Source organism: Gigantopelta aegis, chromosome 8 (assembly GCF_016097555.1).
Source record: "Gigantopelta aegis isolate Gae_Host chromosome 8, Gae_host_genome, whole genome shotgun sequence".
Classification (NCBI taxonomy): Eukaryota; Metazoa; Mollusca; class Gastropoda; order Neomphalida; family Peltospiridae; genus Gigantopelta; species Gigantopelta aegis.
The window spans coordinates 19997248-20016384 of NC_054706.1; the positions used below are offsets into that span (position 1 = coordinate 19997248).

At 36.6% G+C, this 19137-nt stretch overlaps 1 protein-coding gene across 1 annotated transcript in view; it reads right to left on the reverse strand.

Annotated features, from left to right (window-relative positions):
• Positions 1-71: 71 nt before the first annotated feature.
• The window catches only part of LOC121379535 (E3 ubiquitin-protein ligase RNF213-like), a 71724-nt gene continuing 52658 nt past the window's right edge, over positions 72-19137 (reverse strand). Inside the window, exons 6-11 of the mRNA XM_041508179.1 lie at positions 7517-7717; positions 6204-7096; positions 2412-6102; positions 2108-2363; positions 371-2071; positions 72-113 (exon numbers count right to left, since the gene is read on the reverse strand). Of these exons, the coding sequence (XP_041364113.1) occupies positions 72-113; positions 371-2071; positions 2108-2363; positions 2412-6102; positions 6204-7096; positions 7517-7717 (6784 nt within the window). The remainder of the gene's footprint in view (positions 114-370; positions 2072-2107; positions 2364-2411; positions 6103-6203; positions 7097-7516; positions 7718-19137) is intronic.

A 19137-nucleotide genomic window follows, 5' to 3' on the forward strand; every position in this document is an offset into this window, starting at 1 on the left:
TTCCCATAGCAGCAATGTATCTACAAAAGTCAGTGAAGTAATCATCAACTTGTGAACCTACATGTAAGTATTCACACTGGAACAGTTCCTTTGCAACTGACTGGATTATTCCTCTGAAATGGTTGCACATTTTATTTTTAACATTTTTGAATATGGCATCATCATCATTATCAAGAAAATCCAACTGAAATGATCTCTGTGTCTCAAGAAACAAGTCTTTAAGACCAGCTATTTTCTGAAAAAAGTGACACACAAATGGATACTGAAATGAAGTTATCAGTATGGGACAATGATAACACTGGGGACCAGCAGGTGGTGGAATGTCAGTAATGTTCACAATATCTGGGTTAAAGGCAAACTGTTTCCATACTCTCAAGACTTCCTTCTTGTCAGCTGCAGCAACAAATACATCCCATGCATTTTTCAGTTCAAGTTGATACACAAGAGCTGCCAGTGAGGGTTTCAAGTAATCATCAATTTCCTGCTCAAGGGCACCATGTAGAGTAGAGGCTTTGAAGAGCTTGTAAGTGTTACATACAACATCCAACTGCCAATTACCTTTACTCATCTCAATGGATGCTTTTTCATTAACAAACTGCACTGTCAGTTCTTCAAGAAGACCTAAAAGTTCTTCATTAGAAAGTAGTCTATCAATAATATCCCTCAGATGAGCCACTGTACGGTATCCATTAGAGTAGCCAATGCAGGTGAATGCCCAGAAAAGGTAACGGGTAATAAATGATGTCAATGGCCTCTGCTCTTTGATCACTTCTTCCATGGTTTTGTCCAACAGGCTCTTTACTGGCCATGGACAAATATCTACTTTATCCACAAATGCAAGCTGCCAGCTACTGAGGAAATTAACACATCCAAAAGTAATGTTTCTAACTTCCCTTTCTAAATGTATGATGATCACAACATGTTTCATGTGTGCTTTTGTGTGCACAAATTCAGTCCTGTGTTTCTCAACAATTGACTTCATCAGAAGAAAATTCTTTATGTCTTTATGTGCTGAACACTGGATAATTAGCCATTCATGATCAGAATCTTTCCAAAAGTGACCAATTCGCTTTGAAAGTTGTTTCTCTGATTTAAACGAGCTAAGACTTTCAATCTGACATTGTGGTGAAACTGATTTCAAGCAGGCCTCCATGTCTGTGTGTATGTTACTATGAGTAAACACCATCAATTTGAGACACTCGTCTGATTGGTTCTGAAGTACATGCTGAATATAAAATGCTAACCCAGCATGCAATGGCAAGTTGAAATATTTTTCTTTCAACTCTCGTCTTTCCCAATTATTCTTTTGCGCAAAAATTGATTTTTCCATTCTAATTATTCCATCAGGTGTGCAGATATGTAGCAAAACGTCTTTACATTTTGTTAACATTTTTGAAAGATCATTATCACCTTGATCAGTTAGCACAATGTCATTCTCAATAGTCAGTATGTGATGTACTAGGCTGGCCAACATATCTGAAGTAAAAATTGGAACAAAGTCACTTTTAGAAAATGAAACTCCCATCACTGATGTGATTTTGCTTAACCAAGTGTCCATCTCATTAACCAATTTTAAATCTTCAACTGTTAGTATATTTGCCAAACAAACATTCTGCTTTTCAAATCTATTCAAGAAAGGAGGATCTGACCGATATAGTTTACTTTCTTCAACAAGGACAATGCATCTGAACTTGTCATCAACATGACACAGTGGGTTGCCGTAAGCACCGTGAGCAATTCTGCAGTTCTTTTTTCTCCCAACAATTGTATAGTTCTGATTAAGCATATCATACAAACTACCATAGATGCTGTCAAGATCTTTCAAGATCAGAACAATGCCTTGTTCCATACAGAGGATTATTCTGCTGAGAATCCTGTAGTTGTAGTCATCTGTTAAATCTTCCTCAAACTGGCTGCCCATGATCAATTCATACTCTCTGTCCATGTCCTGTAGCACGTTTTCAATGATGCTCAGTGCGGAGTCACCAAAAGTAGAAAGCAAGAGATGCCTGGCTCCAGAGTCATTGATATTTTCCTTTATCAATGAAACAATATCAATATCCTTCTTTCCCTGGTGCAAATTTTCATAATTCATGTCGACACTAACTAATTCTTCCTTATAAACTTCCACCACTGAGCTGACTTCTGAAGGAAGACCTCCAAAGTTGCGCATTAGACCTCTTAACACAATATTACCTTCATGGATTGGATTCTTCTCATTTGATTTAAGTTTGCTGAATTCACTGGACACATATTTAACCAAAGAGTAATAATCACGCAGTCCATGGAAGTTTGGAAACCTCTGTTTTTCTATGTAAGATTGATATGCATATGCAATGGCTTTTAAAAGAACAAGGTCTACACTTTGAGAATAACTGGTTAGCTGTGATTCATTTAGAGACAATGAAGACCTAGAGAGATTATCATCATTTTTGGATCCTTCACTGATAGATTTTCCAGTCCTGTAGAGCTCTTCTGCATCCATATCTGGTCTAGAAAGGTGAATGGCTCGGTTCATTTTGGCTGCATCCAGGGCCCAGTTAGAAATACCTACTACAGCAACATCAGGTACTTCACTATCGCCAGGCTCGAGCAAACTGTGCAGAACTTTGAGTGGGTTAAATCTTGAAACCTCTGCAAGACCTATTTCATCGAGAATGACCACTGGCAGAACATCACTTTCTTGGTTATGCTCTCGATATCGTTTTGCTTTATCAAAGACCTTAATAATCCCATCAGATGTTGAAGATTCTGATCCTTGATATGAAACAAAATACAGCTGAGGAAGTGACTGGAAATATTCATCCTCTGAATCTTTTCCTCGGAGATTACTCCTAATCAACTGCAGTGATAATGACTTGCTGCAGCCAGGCTTGCCAACAACAAATATTGGAATGTGGTTCAGAATACACACCATGATGACAAAAACATTCTCTTGTAAAGCTGTGTTTCTTGCTATTCCTTGTGGTAGACACATTCTACGCAAAATATCATTTTGCTCATTATCAATAATATCCAGAATATCATCTGCTGAAGTCAGTTCATTAACATCATGTTCCATAAACAGTTCTAACATTTCTTCCCTGTACTGAAGTCTCTCATCTGTCTTAACTAGACGTGAGTGATAAGAGTGTGCCAGAGCCAAAATTATAGAGTTTATTTCACATTTCCTTTTTCTCAGTTCAGGATATTTCTTTTTCAATGTACCTTTGAACCAACAAATCAGTCTCTTACATCGACTAACATCACGGAGACTGACAGATGATTCATTTTGTAATCTTTCTTTAATGAAATTCTGTGACATGACAAGCAACTCCACCAACAGTCTAACAAAGTAATCTGTCACAATATCTCCAACCATTCTCTGGATATATTCCTTTTCATCTTCACAAGTTAAGTTTCCATAGTCCCAAACAAAATCAACCATCGTTTCTGGTAGTGGATTAACTCTGTAAACAAGCTTTGACTGTTCATCAGTCTTGACTTTCATTGTTAAACCAGCTGTTAAAATGGAATCTTCATTTCGCAGTTTATATGGATTGCAGGCAGCCATCAAAACAAGATTTGGTGCCAGAAACACTTCTTGACATCTATGATGACAAATTATATTATTGATCAATCCAAGGTGATTACAAGTGTTTATTTCATCAAGAAACATCCACACTGGTTCTTCTAGATTTGATCTAGCTTTAGCATTGGCATCCATAACACTTGTGATGATGGTGGACTCATCAGTGCCTGCATGTATGTTTTGTACTTGGAGATCAACATCACATATCATAGCAAGATAGCGAATCAAGCTAGTTTTTCCACACCCAGTTTCTCCCATGATAATCACAGGAACATGTGCCTTTATTCTGATTATAATGAGAATCATTTTCAATAGATTGTCAGGTGTGAGAGCATAATCATGACCAAGCTTGTCAACTGTTTCTTGTGGCAGTTCTCCTGGTTTAGATCGAGCAACTCTTTTAAGAATTTCCTGCAGCTGTTTCTGATCCAGAGAGGAGAAATCAGGCAACTGCTTCCCCACTTGTCTTTCAAATAGATATTTTATGTGTTTTGGCACAAGCTCTTTGTCTCTGTAGAGAGCAGAGAGTGTCTGGATGTCTGAGTTATGAAACGCAACAATCAGGTGATTACTTTCTGCCCACTGGATCATACTTTCAACTCTTTTTATCATAGAGTTTGCCGATGTGCAAGTGCTAAATGATTCATTGGATACAGAATTCATTTGTGAGACATTTGCAACTTGGTCTGATCTACAAGTTTCAAGTGATCGCATAGAAAACTCTCCAGAGAATTCAAGTAGTCCACGCATCAATGATGATTTCACACTGTTTATCTCTTCATTACCAAGCATTGCAAGAAGATTTGATGATCTAAAAAATAAACTGCAAGACATCTTCTTTAACTGATCAGCTAAAACACTGAGAAAAATATTCACAATGGAGAATGACAAGTCATTATTTGAAGAGAAATGCTTTTGCAACAAATACTGACATTTGTGAGTTGATAAACATTTTGCAGTATTTTTTCCACTGAAGTACAAATCATCCTTATCCAACATTCCCTGTTCTCTTTTATTTAAGTAACAACACACAACTTGAACAGAACTACAAATTTCCTTTCTAATCTTAAATTTTTTAAAATTTTCCCACTTCAGTTGTTTGCGACAGAAGAACATAGTGGTTTGCAATGAATTTCGGAGGACATTGTTAATTGAATTGGCTATTTCAATGCTGATGTGCTGTGTTGGTAACTTATAGAGTGAAGATCCATCAACAAGAAATCCCAGAATGATCAACTGAAATAGCAGAAAATCCAAATCACTGGGTTTTGAAACCATTCCAATATCAATATGGAGAACATCATGCGGCATCAGCTTTAACTTCGACATTCTAACAATCAGTTCTTTTATATCAATGTCTCCACTGATGTGAAACGAACATACCCCCATATCCAGATCATCTGCCATGTCATGAATTAGTTCAGTCTTCCCTTGACCTGGAAGCTCTGAAGTAATAGTAACTATGTTAGGCCACAGTTGTCTGAAACATAACTCAATGGCACTTGGTGTCATTGGCTGAACATGATGTACATATGAATCAAAGTGATCAAGAAATGGGTGATGTGTACTCCCTTCACAAGTAATTGCTAAATATGCTCTATTTGTGTGCAACATCTTCTTCAATTCATCCACAAGTTTGAACTGCACTTCATTTATTAGTTTTTCAACTCCAACAATACAAAACAGTTGCTTCTTTAACATTGGTTCCTGAGAAAGAAGACATCTTTGCAAAAGAAGATGAAGATGTTCCCACTTTGTGTCATTGTGGCAAAACAAAATTTGGTGAGGCATTGGAAGAAATCCAGTTGTATTCCTATAAATTGCTAAAACAGTTGGAATAACTTGTTTGCTGTTTTCTTCTAAAGCAGCAACAAACAGCTGACCTTTCTGCACAACATCTGAAATGTTCCACTGACATTCCATTGTCTCCCCACTGTCTATTTTAAAACATTTGGGCTTAAACTGAACATCTTTCAATGCAACTTCAAGTGTTTGTCCAACCAAATGTAATGAGTTACTTAAATCATCTTGCCTCTCTGCTATGGTTTCAAAACTAGTTCTAACTTTATCAAGACATCCTGTACCACAGCCTCCATATTCAAAAAGTGTAGCAACTTCTTCAGAATATGATCCATCTTTCAAGCAGTTTTTTATTTTGAACAACTGTTCTGGATAAAAGCAATTTAACCAGTAATATTTTTTACGATTTTCATCCAAAATCATTGTCCATTCTTCAAAGATTTGTTCAAGATGTTCTATTTCAGCCTTTAAATCACTTCTGCTATAAGTTGCTTTGTGTATTCTTGAAACATAATCAGGATGACCACACTTAGCAAGTTTCTCAAACCAGTCAGCAATACACATGACATTGTCCAAAGCATCAATAAACAGATTTAAATCTTCTTGTAATTGTGCTTTTTCTTTACCGTTTTCCGGTCTTTTTGTTTCTGTATTTACAAGTAGCAGGGCACGACTTCTCATGTCTTCCAGTTCAGTTTTTGACCCAATCGTTTTAATACCTTGTTTTTGTACTGTAGTCGTAGGTCACAAATACCACTTTCTTTCAAGTGAACAATAAATTTTGTTCCTTTTTGCTGGACTACATTTTTAACAATGTCTTTTATGAGTTCACCTTTATTAGAACAATACTTGTAAAGTGATCTGAGATTGTGAATATTTGCATTGCATTCATTAATTTTCAATGCCAAACTTTTGATTTGATTTACATTTGCAGATTTTTCCAATGTTTTGAGGATGGTCTCTACCCGACTGTTATTTGTTAGCTTTAAAATTGGGCTCACAAATCTCCTGACATCTATGAGAGCAGAAATGGTAGATTCTTGTATGAACTGTTCTGAATGCTCTTCTACTGAATCAATGAGTTGGCGTAAGTCTTCTTCAACAGTTTCACGAAGAAACTCAACCAATGAAGATGCTTTACTCAGTTCTTTCAAAACATCAAAAAAGTCACCAACAATAATCTTATGAATATATGAAAGCTGCTCTTTGGTTTCTGAAAGTTGCTTCAATGTTATCGCATGTGACGTACTTTTTTTCAGTGCATAGAAAGATTCCACTGCCCTACAAAAGTTTATGTCTACGTTTTCATTGGTATTTAAAATACTCAAGATTTTTTCAACAATCAGTACTTTTTCTTCATAGATACCATACTCTGTGTACATTTTCATGGCATCTCTAAGCCAAGTTGGTAATTTTTTCTTCAATATTTGTTCTGCACATTTTATTTCTGTTTCAAGACTAGGAATGTCAAGAATCTTTTTTACTTCAGAAATATTACAATCATCTCCTGAAAAAAGCGGCCTCCATGCAGCTTCATATTTATCTATGCCCTCAGAATTCAAAACTTTTAGCACAGATAAAATGGAAGTGGGGAAATGGTCATGTCGATGATCATAATTATCTTCAGGATCACTATCTTCACCAAACAATTTAGACGAGGGTTCTTCTGGGCAAACAGATTTCAGATCATCTGGTGGATGTTCTACAGCCTTGTTCACAAGATCTCTACAAACAGTTAAAAAGACGTGAGAAGCTAAAAGCTCAATAATTCTTTCACTGAAGACCTCATCATTTAAAGGTGAAAGAAATGTTCCATCTGACAGTTCAGATAGAGGTAGATCATCATTTAATTTTAGTTTTTTTCTCTCAAGACAGATTTGTGCCCATTTTGTGTCTGGAATATTTAGAAATAAGTCTTGTCTATTTGCTGTATCAAGATGGTGCACAATGTTTAATGCTACTGAAAGATATCTTTCAGCTTCAGTTATTAGTCTTATTGATGACTGCCATGCTTTATTTATCTCCCGTCTTTTGCGTTGTTCTACTGAACATAATAAGTTGGTGATGCCTCCAGTTGCATCATCTTTCTCAACATTCAATAATTTCTTTATATCCTTACATCTCAGCTTTCCTGAAATTAGCTGCCTTGTAAATGATTCGAGTAGATTGTGTGCTTCAACAAAAACCTCTCTGTTTTTCACCTCTTTACTCAAAACACCTTGTACATTCATAAGTTTCACCCAGAACAGTCCGTTTTTCAGCATCAACCTCAATTTATCCACTTCTGTTTCTGCTTCAGATAATCCAGATAAATCCATAGCCACCATCAACAACTGTGTGAATGACCTACAACAGAAAAAACTTAAGAATGTAAACAGTGTATAGTTTATCAGGCCTTTGCAGAACATTATCCTTCATTTCACATTTTCTACCCAATATTTACTCATTTACAATATATATATATATATATATATATATATATATACACAGTAGAATCTCATTGGCTCGAACACTGTCGGTGCATCAAAGTCTGTTCGACCCATCGGGTAGTTCGAACCATGCATTCGGCTGTTGTCAGGTGCTTCTGTAATGCAAAAACCAATCGGAACACCTCGTATATTTCCATAAAACTGGCTTGGGCGAGATGGTCCAATTGACTCATAAGTAACGAAGTCGTCGTCAAATGTCGGATGAGATACATATTTGTAATTATTATTTATCACCGTTAAATAAACAAATAACAAACACACTGGTAGTCTGTATTTATAAATATTTATTTATTTAAAAAATCGTTCTTTACTATGCTATTGTAGAATCTTTTGCGACATATTGACAACGCTGAGAAAAAAATTAATACATGATCGCGAAGCACAGGCGGAGGGCCTTTACCTGTTATTGTTGCAATCACTACATTACAATTATCTCTCCTGTATTTCAAGTTAAAAACAGAATATGCTGACGCTCAGGCTTAGAGTAGCGATTAAAATGATTAAAGTAAACCGGCGAGGCCTGGCTAGGCTCACCAATTGATTGGTGTTACAGGCAAGGTTCAATCAGCTAACGATTGTCGTAGTACAATTGTCTGTACTAGAAAGATAATTACCAATGTGGTGCTAAATAAACAACATGATAAGCCAGCATATAATCTAGGATTAATTCGTTCCACTTCCAAATTTATAATAACTTACTTTGAGACTGACGTAAAAGGGTTGATAAAAAATTCGTACATAAATATTTTTTTGTATTTCTTTGGATAGACTTAGTCGTTCGAGCTAAATATATTTAATTTTACAGTTAGGACCAATACACTGGTTCGAGAGAAAGCTTCTGTTCGACCCTAGGGGTATTCGACCAATCAGCACCAAAATAAAAGGGTTTAATAGAGAGAAAAAATCGGGACATTGTTCTTGGTTCGAGAATACCGTTAGGTTCGACCGTTGGGCGTTCGAGCCAATGAGATTCTACTGTATATATATACTCTGTCAAAAAAGAAATGCATAGGTGATAGGGAAAGAAGAAAAGTGATTTTACAAAATATAGTTTTTTTTGCACAATGTTGCTGAATGACCACGTTTGTTAATGTTCCTGGAATGGGACAGCATACCCTGGCCTTGACCTTAAGTTTTTTCAGTGGTAGCCCACCGGTTATAAAATCTAGTAACCCTCAGTAAAAATCGGTAGCCCCATAACTTGAAAAAAAGAAGAGAAAAAACTCAAAATCATATATTTTTATTTAAACGTTGTTTTAGGGTGGTTATTTTTAAAATTATGAGCAATATACTGTGAAATATATATATATATTATATAATAAAAAAAATAAAAAAATAAAAAAATAATCCATGCCCACATTTGAAACTACTGGTCGGAAACCACCACCACCAAAACCCCGACCTATCCTACCTACAGTAACTTGTTTGGTACGATTCCAGAAATACACAATAGTAGGCCTATTTGATTTTTAAAAATTATAATTATTTTTTTTAGACCTAATCTCGTAATGAAGTCTTACATAATATTATTGAAACACTTCATATGGTTTTCTCATGCAGAACTTAGTCCGAACGGACGTAGAAAGAAAATGTGATTCTTTTTATAAGTATTTTATTGTGCATCCTGCACTAGTGCAGAACTGTCTGCTAATCGTACGATCCTGAAGATCGATATTGCATATTTTAAATCTTAAAATGGCTTTAACTATCTTTAATAGGTGACATTTCGAAGAATCTTAACAAAACTTGCCTTTATTCTAAAACAATAGCGGTTTTTATTGATGACAATAAACTTGTAAATGCCGTGAGCTAATTATCCCAGACGGGATCGCCATATGTGTTTGTGTTATCACGCGACACGATCAGATGCCATTTTGAGCGAGGATATCACGCAAAGCAATAGTAAACGATAAGAGAGATTTAATTAAAAATAATTTGTAAGAAATATTAATATTTTTAACACTGAAAACATTCATCAATTTATACATGTCTTTAACATAATAATAGATATTAATTTTGTAAACAATAATCTGATAATTTGCATAGGTAGCCTAGAAATAAATAAACAGCGATTGAGTTATGGTTTAGTTTAGACTTCAGCTGGCGGCAAATAGTCTTGATAATACAAGGCATTAGTTATAAGTAGGCGTCAAAACAATGGGCCGTATTGTTGATTGTCATAAATGACTACGAATAGATAACCTATGACCCAAATGGAAATTCTATGACCCGTACGAACCCTGTATATCTGGCCACTAAATTACTTCAAATTATTTATATTAGTCCGCTATGTTAAAAAAATCATACCACTGGCAAATATATTCCTTTGTTTCACTGAATCATATTGCGCAACCGCCAACTGTTGGTCAGACTAGGGGAGCAATTAACAGTTCCAGCAACTCCTGGCAACAGAGAGCGCGCACATGAAAGGGTAGAATTTCAGACACCGATGTCTTAAACGTCTTGCTGATTGTGGAGTGACTGGACATGTCAAAACATTTGGTAGCCCGGCGGACTACCGGGGTTAGACAACTGGTAGTCCGAGTAAGAAATCGGAAGCCAAAACACCCTGGGCTACCGCTAAGGTTGAGCCCTGCATACCCAAATGCACCCTAAAACAAATTTACCATACGTTGTGCGACAATTGCAGGAAATCATCGTGAAATGATCAGATTTTGCCAAATGCACGTGAAACTCGGGGGAAAAGATTGGAATAGTGAAGGGTATTTAAAGCTGCAATGCTCACAAGGATGCCTCATTTCCATTTTGACGTAGACAAGTTAAAAGATGCCAAGACTAAGCCTGCCGAATCGAAACATTGCAATAGGCCGCCTCCAGTTAGGTGAATCACAGTCAGCAGTCACACGCCACATGAAGTCTATAAGAGCACCATTTCACGTATCTTGGACAGGTACCAGCAGTTTCAATCAGCTGAAGACCGGCCCTGAAGTGGAAGACCTCACATAACAACTGCAGCACAAGATTGCTACATCCGGGTTCTGCAACTGCGTCACCAAACTGCCACAGCAACGAACACTGCTGGACGCATACCTGGTTTGAGTAGGGTGTCTGCTCAAACCATTCAGAACTAACTTTGAGAAGCTGGTTTACAGGCTAGGAGACCGTATGTTGGCCCCGTCCTGCGACGTTAACATCGACATTTACGTGTTCGCTGGTGCACGAATGTACAGGGGTGGAATTTGGGAAACTGGCAGCGAGTCACGTTTCCTTCTACAGCGATGTGATGGACTACGTGTTTAGAGATGCCGCAATGAACGTTTTACCAACAAATGCATCGCCAGAGTTGACAGATTTGGTGGAGGGAGTGTCATGATGTGGGGAGCCATCTCATACACCAGCAGAAGTGCACATGAACTTGTGTTCATACAAGGCAACCTGACAGCTGTACGCTACCGGGATGAAATTCTTCCCAGTCACCTGCATCCCATTTTGGATAGAAAGAGAGAACTCTTTCAGCAGGACAATACCAGGCCGCATACAGCACGTGTTACAATAGATTTTCTACAGAATGAGAACATTAATGTGCTGCCATGGCCATCAAGATCACCAGATCTCAACCCCACTGAACATCTATGGGACGAACTGGACAGACGCATATACCAGCGTGGCCCAGAGCCTCAGACACTTCCACAACTGTCACATGCACTGCAGGAAGAATGGGCTAGGATTCCATGTGCCTGGATTCAGAGACTCATTATGCCAAGGAGATGTCGCGCAGTGATTGCTGCTGCTGGTGGCCACACAAGGTACTGATTTCAGCACCCTCTTGCGATGGTGTTTGGTGACGAAAACGCCTCCACTGCCGTCAGTTCATAGCAAGAACATTGTCACATACTCATGTCAAATTTCATATCATAAATAACGAAATTATGCAACTTTGTATTAAAGAGATAATTCCATGAATATTTCGCCCATGCGTTTCTTTTTTGACAGAGTATATATGCAAAGAAATTAATTAAAAAACCCAAGTTTTTTTCTACCATGACTATAGCTAACAAAATATTCTGACTTAATTGTCACTTGAGTCCTGTCTTAAATATGACCAAAAAAAACAACAATTAAAATGTTATTTAAAAGATGAGTCTATAATATAATTGACTAACAGAAACACAAATGACATGTTCATTATTTTAATTGTGTTAATAGCAGTTTTGACAGGACAGTATTTGAGGCAAAATGGAAACCAGAAAAACTATGGATCATGTATAATTGCATCATTTCTGTCAGAAACATTAATTTTATCATAAACACAACTTTTTAAAACAGTCTGGTTGTTGAATGGTTTGAACTGCACAAAAATGACATAGAAATGATTTTATTATCATTTGAAGCATATTTTCTGGTACTAGAACAACATATTCAAAATCTGCTAAAGTCCACTTCAGGGAATTGTTTTTAAAACTGATTGAAATTTTTGCCATATTTATAATATATATATAAGTTATTACCAGTGTTTTTCGGTATCATCAATATCATATATTAGGAATACAAAATGTATTATGCGAGCCTATGGCTAGCATAATACATTATTTTTATTCCTAATATATAATACTGATGATACCAAAACACACGAAGGTAATAATATCTTTACAATATAATCTCAAGCTTAATACAACATGTTTTTGTAAACTGTATACACACAACTTTTAATTCCAGTCCGCCATTATTAGATATTCAAATGACGTAATAATATGTGGCGCGGTGTCTTTTTGAATGGAAATGATGTCAAACTCGAATGATGTCATTTTGGATGTCCTTACATCAAAATAAACTAGTTCTTAACATTATTTGTTTCTGAACGCTGGACAGCTTCCAGTGTGAAATTGCTATTGAAATGTTTTTATGTGATGACTGAATGCATACGTCAATTATGCAGTGTCACCCAAGTACATTTTCTTAGATGTTAATAAACCTTGTGCAGTAACCTCAATTAATTTACATCTAATTTGCAAAGTTATCAAATTCTTAAAGTATGCAATCTGAAAAATATCACATACTTTGATTGCACTGAAAATGTTAGATATTATATGATAAAGTACTATATGTGTATATTAAAGATGTCACTCAGTGTTTGGAGACTAGCTACCATCTTCAATGAATACAAAGCCTTTATACAAGTGGAACTCAGTACACAAGTCGGAATCATGATAGTAATATGCTCCATCTTAATATCACATACTTTGATTACACTGAAAATGTTAGATATTATATGATAAAGTACTATATGTGTATATTAAAGATGTCACTCAGTGTTTGGAGACTAGCTACCATCATCAATGAATACAAAGCCTATATACAAGTGGAACTCAGTACACAAGTCGGAATCATGATAGTAATATGCTACATCTTAATATCACATACTTTGATTGCACTGAAAATGTTAGATATTATATGATAAAGTACTATATGTGTATATTAAAGATGTCACTCAGTGTGTGGAGACTAGCTACCATCTTCAATGAATACAAAGCCTATATACAAGTGGAACTCAGTACACAAGTCGGAATCATAATAGTAATATGCTCCATCTTAATATCACATACTTCGATTGCACTGAAAATGTTAGATATTGTATGATGAAGTACTCTATGTGTATATTAAAGATGTCGCTCAGTGTTTGGAGACTAGCTACCATCTTCAATGAATACAAAGCCTTTATACAAGTGGAACTCAGTACACAAGTCAGAATCATGATAGTAATATGTTCCATCTTTTATGCTGCCCTGCTTATTTTAAGAGGAGGATACATGTTTTTTGGAAAATTTCCTGTTAAGACGCTTGTTCGGTGGTATCTGCAAAGACTACAAATTTGCACGAGCTATTTGGTTTAAGCCTCTGACCTTTTTTTGTGTGTGTCGGTTGTTGTCAATTGCCGCTACGCTACTTATGAATTAAAAAAAAAAATAAAAAAAATAATAATAATAAAATAAAATAAACATTCACATATTTTTTAAATCCCGATTGACGTGTTTACATGACATTCACACTACACTGAAAATAATAATTAAATAATACATTTTTATTGACCAATAACCCTTGTAACTCGTTTGAAGGGAAACGATTACAATAAACAATGAAAAGGAGTGTACTTCGAAAAGAAATGAAATGGAAAGGAAAAGGGGGAAAAGAAAAAATAAGCTTGCTTTTGCGTACGTGATATTTGTCACAGCAATGGAAAGTTAATTTCATTTGTATTAATTTGTAAGGGGAGGTCAAATCTGTTTTTACGTATACAGTATTAAAAAAGTAAAATCAATGATGAAATGTGTTAAAAAATATATAAATAAAAATTGTTTTTAAAAAGGGGGGGGGGGGGGGGGATCCTGCGGGTAAGACAGGAAATTAATAAATAAAATATTTAAAAATAATAAGTTTGCTTTTGCCTATATGACAATTATCATGGGCAGCTTTGGATGTTGTTTTATTTGTCGGAAGGGAGCAGGCCCATAGGAACAATATCTTGGGGAGGGTGCACAACTTCTAGCGGGGGATCACATAGTGCATAGTGGGAAGAAGGGACACAAGCCATATTTTTTCTTTTTTTCAATTTCGTCCTCGAGTATGGTCACCCTCAATTCTCACGGGCCTGGGAGGTTGAATCTGTTCGCTGGGTTATTAGTGTTTTTTAAATGTTATGCTTTTTTGGGGGGTGGGGGGTGGGGGGTGAGGGGGCAATAAAATACATTACATATGTTACATATGTGCTATTTGATCCATGCTAAGTCTATTAGTATGTCTTATGATACTTTTTCAGGAGCTGTTAAATTTTTTTGTAGTATTTACTTCTTTTTTTTTGATTCTTTTTTTTGTGTGTCTTTGTTAAATTTGTCAAAATGTGGCTAACATGTACATGTACTGTACATTCATCGTCAAATTTACCAACGATCCCAACGATTGCTAATCGCTGGTCCTTTCGTCTACGAGCTGCTTTATTAAATAAATGTGTATTAGCGTCATTTCCAAAAGGAACATGTTGACAAGTTTTATCCGGAGCTGTTGTTGTTGCAGGTGTATTCTCTGTAGCACCCATTTACCTTTTTCTGCACTAACTATACCAATATTACCTGTATAAGTTTACCGCCGATTTGACCAACGATCACGGGTTACATGCCATTTACGAGCTTTGTTAAATAAGTCTATTAAACGTTTTATGATACTTTTTCAGGAGCTGCTAAACATTTTGTGGAAAGTAGTATATTGTAGTATTTACTTTTTTAAAATTATTTTTTGTGTGTGTCTTCGTTAAATTTGTCAAAATGTGGCTAAAAAGTGTTGTATGTTCATCGCCGAATTTACCAACGATCCCATCGATCACTAATCACTGGTCCTTTCGTCTGTGAGCTGCTTTATTAAATAAATGTGTGTTAGCGTCATTTCCAAAAGGAACATGGGTACAGGTTTTATCTAGAGCTGTTGTTGTTACAGGTGTATTCTCTCTAGCACCCATTTACCATTTCTTGCACTAACTATACCAATATTACCTGTATACGTTTACCCCCGATTTGACCAACGACCACAACGATAGCCGGTCACATGCCGTTTCCGAGCTTTGTTGGAATAACTTCCAAAAGGAACTTCGGGACAGGAGCTGTTGGTATTACAGGTATGTGTATATTTGCATTTTCTAGGACTGTTGTAGATATATCTCTCTACTGTTGTTGTTCGTGTGTGGGTTTTTTGTTTGTTTGTTTGGGGGTTTTTTATTTGGGAAAAACATTCCTCTTTTTTTTCAATTTTGTTTTTAGTTTTTTTTACGTCAAATATACTACTCAAAAGAATTTAAGGGTCAGACGATATTTTCGACATTATTTTCTGAATGTCAATTATATTAGCTAGACCATAATGTCATGCATGGTATTGTTCCATTTTGACGAAAGTGGGTCTAAGCAACCCATAAATGAATTAAAATCCACTGTCATTGACACTGTCGACTAGTTCTAATGGCGAAAACATGTTTACATTTGCACGTAAATTAGGGCGAAAGCGAAAGGTTGCTAAGTGCCCATAACTTGCTTTTTCACAAAGCGCTTCATTTGCACGCTTTGCTCGTGTATTCCATGTTCCCAATGCCGAATTTCCGTATAATTGGAGCTTGCGTTCGTGTACGGTGCCTACTCCAAATTCGACAATGGTACGACTTCAACTGACTATCGAAGATCGAGGAAGGGCTATTGCTTGGTTTCAGGATGGCAATACGCAAAGAAATGTTGCTCTAAGACTTGGTGTCAGTCAGAGTGTCGTTTGCCGACTGTGGCAACGGTACCAAGCAACGAATTCTGTTCGAAATCGTCCACGTTCGGGAAGACCCCAAAGCACTACAAATAGAGAGGACCGCTACATCACCAATATGGCTCTACGTCAACGCACAACCACTGCACGCCGATTACGTGACAATCTGCGGACTGCGACTGGAACTCGATTGTCTGATCAAACCATACGCAATCGTCTGAGAGCCAATAATATACGCTGCCGTCGCCAGGCTGTTCGACCACCACTCCTACCACGTCACAGAACGGCCAGACGTCACTGGTGCACGCTTCATCTGCGGTGGCAATGTGTTCAGTGGGGTCGAGTGATGTTCACTGATGAGTCCAGGTTTAGTCTCCAGTTCAACGACGGTCGGGTTCGTGTCTACAGACGTCCTGGGGAGCACTTTGCTGACGTTAACGTTAGACAATGTCACCAGTTCGGTGGTGGCAGCGTCATGGTGTGGGGCGGCATCTCTATCCACCACAGGACCCCCCTCTATGTGGTGGATGGCAATCTGAATGGAATCCGCTATCTGAATGAGATTATCCGGCCGTTGGTTCTCCCAGGCCTTCAGCAGATTGGCGGCGGGGCAGTTCTGCAGGATAACAATGCCAGACCCCGCCGTGCCAGGGTGGTAACGGACTTTCTCAGACAACAAGGTATTGCCAGGATGGATTGGCCAGTATATTCGCCTGACTTGGCCCCAATAGAGCACGCCTGGGACGAATTAGGCAGGAGAGTTCGGGATAACCATGCCCCTCCGGCCAACCTTCATGATCTGGGTCAACTTCTTATGGCAGAGTGGCAGGCCATTCCCCAAGAGTTCTTACGTCTGATCAACAGGATGAGGCAACGATGTGTCGAGTGTATTCGCGCCAGGGGTGGATTCACACACTATTAAACGAATGTTCTTATGTGTAAAATCCATGTTTGACAACCTTCAACTCTGACAGCATGTCATGTGACTTTCTTGTATACAGTGACGTTTATTTGTGGTTTTTTGTAAATATGGAACAATAAATAAAAAATTTGGTGTAGTTTACATCATCAATCTAATACACTCTGAAACTTATTTGGTTATAAATTTTTGACCCTTAAATTCTTTTGAGTAGTATATATTTACATACTAATTTTATTCATTTAATACGACTTGGGGAAACACCCCACAATGAAATATGCCTTTTTTCACCAGTAGCCATACACGCACCATTGTGTGTTTGTACTGCCGATCTTACAAATTATCGTTGGTTGTTTCGTCTGCGATATGCTTTGTTAAATAAATGTGTCACGTGATTTGCAAAAGGAACTTACAGTTACATACAGGTTTTACCAGGAGCTGTTGTTTTTGCTGTACCAATATCATTATACATGTATGTTTACCACCGATTTGACCAACGATCGCGAGTCGTTTCATATGCGAGCTGCTTTGTTAATATGGAAATGTGTGTTAGCGTGATTTCCAAAAGTATCTTGGATATAGGTTGTATCTAGTGCTAGTGCGGTTGTTGTTGCGGACCCAGTATATCCCCCCATCCCCCAATTACATTTCCTCTACTAGCTGTACCAATATCATTATACATGTTTACCGCCTATTTGACTAACTATCCTAACAATCGTGGGTCATTTTTTGGTCAAGTATATTATTTTTATGTTAATTTGATCCATACAATTTGATTTTGGGAAACTTCTTAAGATTTATTTCATCCACGCTAAATCTGTTACTGCCCTTACGGAAATAACCTATACAAACTTATAAGTGGAATATACTTTACTTATACGCCACTTATAAGTTACTTATATATTGGTATAAGTGAAGTATCAGTGTGTATAAGTATAAGTGAAAAAAATTGTTAATTGATACTTCACTGATACTCCACATATATTTCACCTATAAGTGGTTTATCAGTGGTATAAGTGAACTGGAATTAAGACATTTTTTGTTTGTTTCTATAAGTGAAATATAAGTGAACAATTAGTTTTGAGATAGTCCTTTTGCAAAGAAATGATGTGTTCCAAATGAATGGGGAAAAAACTAAGTCCAAAACATTTTCATGGTTATTTTTTAAAAATTCATAACTTCTCACAGGATTTATCGAATTCATTGGGAACAGTGGCTAAACAACCAAACATACATGTAGCAGATTTAGATAGTATTTACGATAATTTATTTAAAAAAATAATAAAAATAATAATAATAATAAAAAAATGTCAGGGTGGGGGAGTCTATTGAAAGTGAGGGGGTAGTACGGGTATGGGATAATTACAATATATATTGATACATATGGTTATATATGATTAAAACAGGATCATCTTGTAATTATCCCATACTACCTCCTCACTTTCAAATAGACTCCCCCACCCCGACACACCTGTCATAATAAAGATCTGTAAAAAGTAGCTATGATGGGGGGTGGTGTGGGGGGGGGGTGATCCCCATCACAATGTTTATCGATCACAGTATGGATTTATTTTAGGGGGTGGGGGGCTAAAAACGAAATATTACAGGGTAGACTACCACTCACATCTCATATAATATATATATATATATATATATATATATATATATATATATATATTGCTGCTAAATAATAATATAATTATAATTTCAATTAAATAATAAAATAAATAATTTAAAAAAAATAAAGTCAATAAAAATTGTTTTTAAAAAAATCATAATTATTGTTAATTTGTTATTATAATAATACAGACACACATATGGCAGTTGCTGTCAGTGCTGTTGTTCCAGCTAGCCATGCTGTATTCATGCTGTACGTCTCACACACACACACCACCACTTTTTTGTTTGTTTACCAGATTGTGTGAAAATAGGCACAAAAACCAAATTAAAATGAATTGATATTACTATAACAGATTGTGCCCCCCCCCCACCCCACCCCCCTTCCTTTCAGGTATCATTACTTTTGGTTTATTATTTATTAAGATTGATTTTGTTTTGGGTTTTTTAATCTGAATTTTCACACACATATAATAATAAAAATGTTAGTT